The 12,118-nt window shown below is 36.0% G+C and overlaps 1 protein-coding gene across 1 annotated transcript in view; it reads right to left on the bottom strand.

The window, feature by feature from the left end:
• Nucleotides 1-3,561: 3,561 nt before the first annotated feature.
• RRM2B (ribonucleotide reductase regulatory TP53 inducible subunit M2B) overlaps nucleotides 3,562-12,118 on the bottom strand; it is a 30,448-nt gene continuing 21,891 nt past the window's right edge. Inside the window, exons 7-9 of the mRNA XM_068983898.1 lie at nucleotides 11,046-11,150; nucleotides 9,175-9,288; nucleotides 3,562-3,714 (exon numbers count right to left, since the gene is read on the bottom strand). Of these exons, the coding sequence (XP_068839999.1) occupies nucleotides 3,562-3,714; nucleotides 9,175-9,288; nucleotides 11,046-11,150 (372 nt within the window). The remainder of the gene's footprint in view (nucleotides 3,715-9,174; nucleotides 9,289-11,045; nucleotides 11,151-12,118) is intronic.

The following is a 12,118-nucleotide window of genomic DNA, read 5'->3' as shown; positions in this document are numbered from 1 at the left end:
AAGGCCATACACCAAATGACAGAGACATGATGCAGTTTATTTCAATGTACTAAGGCAAAAAAACGAACAAAACAACACATTTCTTTGGAAAAAATCAAATTGTATATATGCAGGGTTGGCTTGTTTCACCATAATGTAAAATACATTAAAAATATTTGCATATACCACATTCAATAAAGCTTTCTATGTACATAGTAGATACTTGCTTTGCTAAATGACCAGACATTTGGAAAAATCAAAACACAGTTGTAAAACAGAGTCAAATATATAAGTTAAGATTCTTGTAAACTTAGAAAAAGGCTGAATTGTTATATTTTTACCTGTGTAAAAAAAAATTCTTCAGTCTTTCATTTTCACCTGTATTTTCTTTAATAGAATTAAGCCCCAAATTTGAAGGTTTAAATTCTTTCATCCTAATGCTTTGGGACTATCAGATTTTCCTTTGAACCTGTAGCTGTCTAAAAAAGGAGCAGACCATTTAAAGGAAGGGAAAAATAAAGATATCCAGATTTCCAATCTGTGCCACTCACGTAGATTATGAAGAGTTCCTGAGTTGGCTACCCATTCACTCATCTTAGTTCAAAAACATAACAGCTGGTTACAGGATTAAACTGGCATTCCTGCAGCCCATCAGCTTTCTTAATCACAGAAAATTATTGACATGTGGCCCTTAGCTTAATCTGAATAACTGTAATTTAGGAATTCTATGACATGATGTTAACATATTTAAATGTAAAATGCAAAATTCTGAATATTAAAGAATTTATTTTTTAACTATACAAGATGGTATGTTTCCCATGAACAAATGAAAATCAAAATGGCAAAAGAAGCTGAAACATCTGAATGTTTCAAAATGAGTGAAACATTTCATATATAAAAACATGACTGAGGTAAGCTTAAATTATAAGAATAGTTGTTTATTTTATTTTCATATGTAACTGAAACAGCAAAACAGCCCTGTCTGAAAGCACTGGAGCAAACAGTCTTCCTGAGTCCTTTCAAGTCATGATTCTACATGCTACAGTGAAACATTTTTAATAAATGCAATTTGTCATTGAATGACTAGTTTTTACATTCTTAAATAATAAACTTAATTTTAACTACTATAGCAATGATTTAAATACATGTGCTGTTAAAACAAAAAAAGTTATAAACATGTTCTGAATTATTTTCTTTGCTTGTGAGATATTAAAAATAGATTCTACAAGTTCTTGACTCCCTAAGAACTAAGAACCAAAATACTGAACATAATAAATAAATATGAAACCTGGAAGCTTGGAAAAGGGAATAGAGTACTGAATATAATAAACCAGTGTATTAAAAACTCCAGTATTTCAGTATTAAAACTTCATCCCACTACAGTTAGGTAGATGCTACGATAAATAAGCTTCATATTAAGGCACCTGTCATTACCTATGAGAAAGAGGTGGATTCAAAACGAAGGGAATATGCAATATAAAACTTTTTTCATTTATTCTTATGTCACTACCGATATATTATCAACTTTAAATGTAAGTTTTTGTATTAGCAGTAGATGAATATCTTTGAACATATTACCTGAATATAGTTATAATGTTTATGATACAATAATTAATGTATGTGATATCTTAATTGAACTATATGATACTTTAATGGGAAAATAGGCAAAATCAAGTCAAGATGGATAGCAAGGACTAAATATTAGAAACATGGTAACTTCTAAGAAAAAAACAATATATTGTAGTGACAGTGACTACGAGCAGATCTTGGCCAAGCCATTGAACCTGACTGAGCCTCACCCCCTCTATCTATAAAATTTCAATCCTGCCTGCTCTATCAAACTCATAAGGCTGTTTTGAGATCAAATGAGGTGATATAAAAACACTCAGCAAACTCTGAATCTTTGAATAAGTATATGGTATTATGATAGGCCAAAATAGCTCAAATTAGATATTCTCTCTAACAGATAAAGTCATGGCCTGTTCCTTTTGTATCCACTTGAAAACTCCCCGTTGTAATGCATTAGGTAGTTGTGGTCTGAATGGAGCAAAAAGTTATGCAAAGAGAAAATCTCTAATCCTTATTAACCAGAATTGTACACAACAGTTTGCTGTGGCTGGGGAAACCCACTGCTTGCTTAGGCTCAGGCTACCTCTTAACAGTTCCCTCCCATACAGGGAGCAGACTTCTCAGAGACCTTGTGGGCTGGCCTTGCCTCAGTCTCCCTCACCATCTGCTATCCTGTGACATGCATAGTTCCAGAAAATAATTGAATCTCAATAACAGCATAAGAGAGTTTTAGGAGTATAAGAAATATAGCTGTGGTCAATTACAGGGACACTTCTCAGCTTGGCACAAAGTGGAAATGGCTCAATAATCCCCACCAGGCCCTCCCTTGCTTGGACCACAAGCCCTTCTTCCATGTAGAAAATAGTTCTGGGGCAGCTTTTTCCAAACTATGTTCTGAGGAACATTAGGTGAGATGTTAGGTGAGATGTTAACAGGTGAAAAACAGATCTTTATTAAGTATGTCTGGAATATGCAGTGTGGTATACGTTGAGGTACTGCAGAATTTCTCAGTGTTTGATGTACCAACTTCACATTCCAAAGAGGAATGGAGCATACAACATTTCCCAAACTCATTTGACCACAGAATCTTTTTTGTTCTCCCCACAAAAGACCTAGACAGGCTAACAGCTCTTATAATACTCTTTGGGAAATACCATTCTAGCTAATTCACCCTGGTTTTAAACATTTCAGGGCTACATCTGGCTAAAATGATCCTTTTAATTTCTAAAGGAGCAGAATCATTTTGCTTACAAGGTCAACTGTCATGAAAACCTCAAGGATTCCACTCTGGAGTATTCTGCCCAAAGCAGCTAAGAACCAAATGTCCTTAACTATAACGCTGAGAAAGTCAAAGAAGTTATTCTCATGTTAATGACAAGTACAATCTTTTTGAGGAAATATTTACACTCTTCTAAAACATTAAAAACACAAAGATCTAATTCTAGATCTTAGGACCTAGAATCACAGTTACTTTGAGGAGACGGAGAATTTTATCACATCACTGCAATTAACACTATTAATAATAATAGTAACAGGAGAGGGAGAAGGGGGAGAGAGAGAGGAGGAGGCCGCAACAGCAGTATTGGCTGAGAACCCATGTCGTGGGATTGAGATCCTCATACACACTATGAATTTAGAACCTGCTATCACATTCACTTTAGGGTTTACATTCATCTGAGGTTTAGACAGATTAACTGACTTTCCAAGGGTCACACAAAGTAGGACAGAATCTCAAATTCTATCTGACCCCTCACCCCATGCTCTTAACAACTACAGAATGCCATCTTATATTTTAGGGATGAAACAAAATTATTTGGAGGTCATACTCTGACTGATAAACAGTAAAATTAAAGGATATTTCTATAAAATCAACTTGATTGATATTTGGTTTCAGATTTCCTTTTGAGCAAACTCCTAAGCCCTAAAGGAGATATTTTGGGTTTGTGTTTCATTTTTAAGAAGAGAAAAATAGCTTGCTATTTACCAATGATTAGTTTCGATATGGGGAGGGTTTTAAAAATCTGCATCTAAGGTGAAGACATTATCTGTAGTTTCTGCCATAACTGCAAAACGCTGATACTCTGAAACTCGTTTCTCAAAGAAATTTGTTTTCCCCTCTAAGGAAATGTTTTCCATAAAATCAAAGGGATTTTCTGCTTGAAAAACCTGAAAAGAAAAGAAATATTGTTAGACATTCTGAAGAAGCAAATTGCATCACATAAGAAGAGCAACAGATAACTGGGGTCTCCCAACACCATGTATCATCACCTGGAGATCACATATTCCCTAGGGTCCTGGAGGCAGCCCAAGACGGATACATTTTAGGATGACTAAGATCGCCTACTAGCCTCTTAAAGGAACTATACTAGCAACTCTGGTGTTCTCAGAAATTGAAAGGAAAAAAAAAGATTATTTCACGAAATAGAAGATTTAATACCAAACTAAAATGTTTTCACAGCTTGAGAACTCTAAAACACCAAAGATATTATAGGCATTTTCCACAGGTATTATTACTAGGTGAAGAGCCAACTCATTAGAAAAGACCTTGAAGCTGGAAAAGATTGAGGGTGGGAGGAGAAGGGGGCGACAGAGAATGAGGTGGTTGAATGGCATGACTGAATCAATGGACATGAGTTTAAGCAAACTTCAAGAGATAATGAAGGACAAGGAAACCTGGCATGCGGCAGTCCATGGGGTCCAAAGAGTTGGACGACTTAGCAACCAAACCACCACCACTAGGCTATCACATCTACGTGATACTACAGAATATTACGTTATTAACAATGTACTGTGGACCTAAATGTTTCTCAGTTCACAGGAGACGTGTAATCTTCAGATTGCTGTTAAGGAACCATCATCAGGGAAGACAGACTAAATGCTGTCTATTGTAACCCCAAACAGAAAATGGAACACATGTTGACAAGAAGCTTTTTCACTGCTTCTGAATTCAAGAAGCAGGCTTGGAGATACAGCTTGATGGAAACTGAGACATATTGATGATTCGTGAGGAACAATAAAAGAGAATTTTTAAATTTGGAATATTCAGGCAGTAATTATGAATACCAGAGAAAAGAACATATTCAAATAACCCAATTAGAATGGACAAAGGATCTGAATGGATAAATGCTTCTCTAAAGAATACCTACCAAAGGTCAATAAGTATATGAAAAGATGCTCAAAATCATTATCTGTTAGGGAGATGCAAATCAAGGCCACAATAAGATACCATTTCACACCACTTCACACTAGGATGGCTGCTGACACTTCCCTGAAGGCTCATATGGTAAGGAATCTGCCTGCAATGCAGGAGACCTGGGTTCAATCCCTGGAGAATCCCCTGGGAAAATCCCCTGGAGAAGGAAATGGCAACCCACTTCAGTATTCTTGCCTGGGAAATCTCATGGACAGAGGAGCCTGGCAGGCTATGATCCATGGGTCGCAAAGAGTTGGACATGACTTAGCGACTAAGCACACAGGATGGCTGTAGGTGTGTAGTAAAAAAGACAACTTATTGTGGTTATCACTTCCTGATGTATGGAAGTCACATCATTATGCTGTGTATCTTGAACTTAAACAACACTATATGTCAATTATATCTCAACAAAACCGGAAGGAGAAAAAAGACAGTAAGTGTTAGTGAGGATGTGGAGGAATTGGAACCCTCATATACTGCTGGTGTTAATATAAAATAATGCAGTCTGGTAGTTCCTCTAACGATTAAAGATAGAGTCACTATATGACTCAACAGTTTGTTTTCTAGTTAGGTATCCAAGATAAGTGAAAACATATCTTCCCACAAAAACTTACACAAGAATGTTAATAGCAGCATTCTTCATAATAGCCAAAAAATGCCACCCAGATGCCACCATCAACCAATAAATGGATAAACAAAATTAGGTATAATTATACAATGCAATATTATTTGGCCATAACAAGGGAAAAAAGTACTGATACATGCTAACGTGAATGGAACTTTAAAACATTATGTTGACTTTGTATATACCATATACCAGTATACAGTATGCACTATATATTGTATGATTCCATTTATATGAAGTGGGAATTACAGAATAGGCAGATCTGAAGAGACAAAAACTAGATTAGTAATGCCTAGGCTATGGTGGCTTGTTTTACCCGAACCAGTTGATTTTGCAAAATCCTTAAATGAAACTTAAAATGAAATTCATTAACAGAAGTAGGAGGCTGGTAAATCATAGAACTAATAAGCTCAATAAATTATTTTATAATAATTGTAGGTATCTGTTTACTAGGACCATCTTTAAGTAATTGGATTTAACATGCCGATATATGTTTACCCTGAGGTAAATCCCTATGTGTCTGTGTTGTAATTTGAGGCTTAATGCTTTTAAGTAGGAAATCATTATTAGGAGGACATTAGCTGTCATAATTTGACCCTTTGAAGTCAGTTGTCTTTAAGTTATTTCTGTCATTTTGTTTATCAGAGATAATGTACCTGAATCTTCATGGGTGTCTTTCACATGAGATGGAGGCTGCAGCCACACTACCTGGGTTTGAATCCCAATTCCACCACTTGCTAGCAATGTGACCTTAGGCAAATCGCTTAACCACTGTCTCAGTTTCCTTATCTGTAAAATGAAGATAATAGCAGTCATCCTTACCACAGATTATTGGAGAAGGAAATGGCACCTCACTCCAGTGTTCTTGCCTAGAGAATCCCATGGTGGCTCAAGGGTAGAGTCTGTCTGCAAGGCAGGAGTCTGGGGTTCGATCCCTGGGTTGGGAAGATCCCCTGAAGGAGGGCATAGCAACCCACTCTAGCACTCTTGCCTAAAGAATCCCGTGGACAGAGTAGCCACACAGGCTGCAGTCCATAGGGTCACACAGAGTCACACACAACTGAAGCAACTAAGCAGCAACAGCAGGGCTATGGGGGGATGGAAGAAACAAAGGTAAGCGACTGATTGCTAACTGGGAATAGAATTTTTCTGTGGAGAGATAAAAATGTTCTCAAATAGATTGTTGTGATAGTTGCACAACTCTGCAAATATACCAAAAACCATTGAATTGTACATTATTAATAGGCATATTGCATGTTCTGTCATTTATATCTTAATAAAGCTATGTGTATTTTTTCCCAAAAAAAGCAGACATGCTGGGTGTGGTTGATGTAGTGGAACTCTGTGAAACTGTGTCAGAAACAGTGTTAAAAGGCAGTAAAAATGTGAGCTTTCACTCATGGCAGAATACAGTGGAAAGTGCACTGGACAGTAGTCATAGGGTCACTAGATTTTAAAACTGAGCATCTTCCAAATCACTCACCGCATGAGCAAAACAGCTAAGGCCAGCCTCAATCAAGTAGCTTGGTTTTGACACACACAAGTACTTGAATATTTATCGACTAACCCAAAACTAAGTTGAAAACAGCATTAATGTGGCTTCTGTTTGGAATTCTGTATAAGTGACAACCATTTGCTAATTTAAATAACCTCTTATTTTACCAAAGTGTATTGGTCCCTCAGTCGTGTGCAGCTCTTTGCGACCCCATGGACTGTAGCCCGCCAGGCTCCTCTGTCCATGGAATTCTCAGGCCAGGATACTGGAGTGGGTTGCCCTTCCCTTCGCCAGGGGATCTTCCCACCCAGGGACTGAACCCAGGTCTCCCACATTACAGGCATATTCTTTACTGTCTGAGCCACCAGGGAAGCCCAAAAATTATCATTATAAAAATAATTTCTTTTCTAGCTCCTTGAGTTCAAAGTTTTTTAGCTCATGCATTTAAAATTGTCTCGCTTTCTTAATATATGCCTTGAAGGATACAAATTTTCCTCTGGGGATCTGTTTGGTTGCATCTACAAATTGTGATATACAGTAATCTTATTGTCATTTAGTTTATGTTTTCATTTTTAATCTCATTTTAAAGGACACAGTTTTGACTTCTAAGTAGATGGAACTTTCTGGTAATCCTTTATTATTCATTTCTAATTTTATTGCACTAAAATCTAAGAGTCAGTATAATTTCTGCTTTTTGGAATTTACTGAGATAGTTTGTAGGCCTGTGGAGACTGAGGTTTTGTACTGTGTCCAGATTTTCTTAGGAGGCATGTTTTGTATACCTACAATTAGCAAACTTTCCAAGGAAAACTAGACCCACAGGTCTGTAATTTTCCAATAAGTAGAAGGAGGATGTGTGGGTGTAAACATATGGTGGTGGGTTAAAAGATAGTGAGTTCATTTTAAGGCTTTAAGTAAGCAAATTAATTTTATTATGATAAACATGTAACTTAGAAAGAGAAACAATTTCTTTTAACACACAATTTATAAATTTCAGAGGTCATATCTTTATCTCATTAATGATCAGCGAAAGAGAGGATCTCCCAACTAAAACAATATAAATAGTGATATTTTACAATTTATAGTTACCAAAAACCTTTGTCCCATCTGATTCTCATCACAATATCTTTGTAGTTACCAGAAAATAAGTGCATTATCAAGAGAGTTAATGATTACCCACAAGCATCATGGATTTTATAAGGCTTCTCAATAACTTAAACTTCTCTTCCCATGAGAAATCAGAACCTAACATTTCTAATTAACAGTATAATATTAATACACAGGAAACCGTGATGAGTGTCACACTTATGATGAATACCACGTGGCCACCGGGTGCTCATTTCCTGCATGTGTGACACTATTCTAAGCGCTCTAGGTGTGCCGGCTCATCAGCAGGCGTTTGTGGTGCATGTGCGCTCAGTTGTGCCCGACTCTCTGTGACCCCATGGACGGCAGCCCACCAGGCTCCTCTGTCCATGGGATTCTCTAGGCAAGAACACTGGAGTGAGGTGCCATTTCCTTCTCCAATAATCTGTGGTAAGGATGACTGCTATTATCTTCATTTTACAGATAAGGAAACTGAGACAGTGGTTAAGCGATTTGCCTAAGGTCACATTGCTAGCAAGTGGTGGAATTGGGATTCAAACCCAGGTAGTGTGGCTGCAGCCTCCATCTCATGTGAAAGACACCATGAAAATTCAGGTACATTATCTCTGATAAACAAAATGACAGAAATAACTTAAAGACAACTGACTTCAAAGGGTCAAATTATGACAGCTAATGTCCTCCTAATAATGATTTCCTACTTAAAAGCATTAAGCCTCAAATTACAACACAGACACATAGGGATTTACCTCAGGGTAAACATATATCGGCATGTTAAATCCAATTACTTAAAGATGGTCCTAGTAAACAGATACCTACAATTATTATAAAATAATTTATGGAGCTTATTAGTTCTATGATTTACCAGCCTTCTACTTCTGTTAATGAATTTCATTTTAAGTTTCATTTAAGGATTTTGCAAAATCAACTGGTTTGGGTAAAACAAGCCTTTCATGGACAATTTACAAAATAGACTAGTTTGGGGGAGAATGGATACATGTATATGTATAGCTGAGTCCCTTTGCTGTTCACCTGAAACTATCACAATATTGTTAATTGGCTATACTCCAATACAAATTAAAAAGTTTAACATTAAAAAAAAATAGACTAGTGTGTTACAAACGCTTTCAGTGAAATATAGTATGTATTTTAGAGTCCTTACCTGACTATAACATTTTAGCTAGTAGTAATATGTTTGAAACACCTTACCTTTGAGAATCCAAGTTCTGTAAGCAGTCTGTCAGCTACAAACTCAATATACTGTTTCATCAGAACGCAATTCATTCCAATGAGGCCAACTGGCAAGGCTTCTGTTAAAAACTCCTGAGACATAAATAAAAACAGAATAAAGTACAAAGAAAGAATAATAAATAGTATATATTTTCCAAAGAAAAAGAGGGTTTTAGCTTTCTTAATCTTCTAAATCACTGATCTTGTTTGAGGAAAGTACACTAGCATTAATTCTTGCAACATGGCCAACAATGCCCATTTGCTTAAAAGGTTTGGGGTGCTGCTGTTCACTCTATTTCACATTCTCAAGTAGCCAAAGTAAACTGAAACTAACTACTACATTACTGGTATTTTTAAAGTAGTACTTGTAGGACCCAAATTTATATGCTTTCTCAATAGAAAGAAAGGAGATATTTTGTTGTGAAATATTTAGAAAAAGATTCACCTAAGATGATTGCTGTGGTGAACATGACTTAAAAGGGAGCTGGGAAAGAAAAAACAATTAACAGAGAAAATGAGAAAGTATTAGAAATGGATCTGAGCATTGGGAGATAAACTGAACTCCATTGTATTGAATGACCGCGAAGTGAAAGTCGCTCAGTTGTGTCCGACTCTTTGCAACCCCACAGACTATAGCCTGCCAGGCTCTTCTGTCCATGGAATCCTCCAGGCAAGAAAACTGCAGTGGATTGCCATTCCCTTCTCCCAGGGATCTTCCCAACCCAGGAACTGAATCCAGGTCTCCTGCATTGTAGGCAGATTCTTAATGACAGTGGTGAAGTGTTAATAGAGGAAAAATAAACATATTAACCATTTGGATTTAGTTCTAAAAGTGATACAAGATACCAAAATCTGGGATTCCCCTGGTGGTCCAGTGGTTAAGAATCTGCCTTGCAATTCAGGGGTTGCAAGTCTGATCCCTGGTCGGAGAAGTAAGATCCCATATGCCTTAGAGCTACTGAGCTCTCGTGCACATGCTGCACCTAAGACCCAACGCAGCCAAACCAATAAATAAAAAACAGATAAATTAAAAAAAAATACCAAAATCCATTTTGTGACTTTTCTCTCTTCAAATATGAAAACTTTTCTTAAGTGTAAAAACTTACTTATTTTTCAACTAGCTCTTTCAAATGATAAAAATACATTCTAAGTGAAGCATCTGTGTCTTTCTATTTAGAGATCTTTACATGCCCATAAATCACATTTTACTATTCACTAATTCATTTATTTCTTCATTTTATGAACATAGGATGCATGCTTAAAGCTAGATATCTTGCTAGTTTTTTAAGAATACAACCAACAAGGACCTACTGTATAGGAAAGGAAACTCTGTTCAGTGTTACGTGCAGCCTGGATGAAAGGGGAGTAATAGGGGAGAATGGATACATGTACATGTATAGCTGAGTCACTTTGCTGTATACCCAAAGCTACCACAACATTGTTAAGCAGCTATGCTCCAATTTAAAATAAAAAGTTAAAAAGAAAAAAAAAAGGAATTCAAAACAAGAAACCATCACTGCCCTCTAGTAGCTAAAAATCTAAAAATCTAAAGCTAAGATAATTAGAATAGTTGGGTATGGCACGAAATTTGATATATAACTGAAATTTTAAAATAGTCCTGAAACAAATTTTAGTATACATAAAATCTTAATATATAATAAAGACTGGCTTATAAGCCAAATTTTAACTTGACATAATAATTGTAATACATCATCTATTGGTACTGCCAGGTTGACCATATAATATTTCTGATATCTATTTTGACCTACAAAATGGCAATTTCATGAGTCAGTCTAAAGCAGTCAAACATCAAAGAGAGATGTGCTACTTATATAAGCATCCCTGCTTACCTGCTCAATTTCAACGGCATTAACAATGATCTCTCTAACCCTTTCTTCTGAAGGCTTATTTACCAAGTATTGAAACATCAGGCAAGCAAAGTCGCAGTGTAGCCCCTAAAACAGAAGAAAAATACCACTGTCAAAGAACGTTTTATCAGTTATTTTCACACAGTGATATATCAGGCTTTATATAAGCTAGGAATGCAACACTGAACTTCTGGAAGATGGAAGAAGGATTAACAGGGCCAGGATCTTCTTTTCCCCAAATCTCATTAAAATGCCAATCATAATAACCTATAATGAAAAATTTTCAAGGCCAGCGAATCTCAGTTAATTAATGTGAAAGAAGAATTAATGAACAACAACAAAACCAACAAATCTGCAATCAAAAGCATTTTGGAAAGGAAACCAAAGTAAGAAAAACCAAAAATAAAATTAATTTATTTTTAACTTTTTAAAAATTAAGACAGATTGAAAAACTCAGATTTCAAAAACACAACAGTTATATTAAACAAGAATGGTTCAAGATAAAAATAAATTCAGTGCGAGGAAAATGGAAACTGAAGAATTAAGGATACCATCAGAAGCTGTGTAAAGCAGAAATGACATTGCAGAAAACTCAAAGACAGAAGTAAACAAATTTGTGAAATACCTTGAGAATAGATTTGTTGTGCAAATACATGAAACGTTATAGAATCTTAAATAATTGGAAAACAGTGCAAGGAGACTCAGCCTACAATAACTGGAATTTCAAAACACAGAACAGATGGTATAAAGCTGAAAACAACTGAAAAATTTTTCAAAAAGTTAAAACAAAAAAGAGAAGGTGGTCAGAGACATAGAAGGATGATGGAGTTCTAAACAAAATTAACAATTAGATACTGACAACAAGGCAGAGTCAATTAACATTTCTAAACTACACAGAAAAAGAAATAATTTTGTAAGCCAACAAGGGAGGAGAGGAAGGAAGGAATACGCACTTTAGAGGATTAAACATCACAGCTGTTTACCCTTTTCTAAAAGACTCAACAAAAAACCAAAGACAATTGAAAGATGAGGCTCAAATCAAAGGCTGTGTTCCA

The sequence above is a fragment of the Capricornis sumatraensis genome, chromosome 11 (assembly GCF_032405125.1).
Source record: "Capricornis sumatraensis isolate serow.1 chromosome 11, serow.2, whole genome shotgun sequence".
Lineage (NCBI taxonomy): Eukaryota > Metazoa > Chordata > Mammalia > Artiodactyla > Bovidae > Capricornis > Capricornis sumatraensis.
Note: the sequence above shows the minus strand (reverse complement) of the source record. Positions and strands in the feature narration are given on the sequence as shown.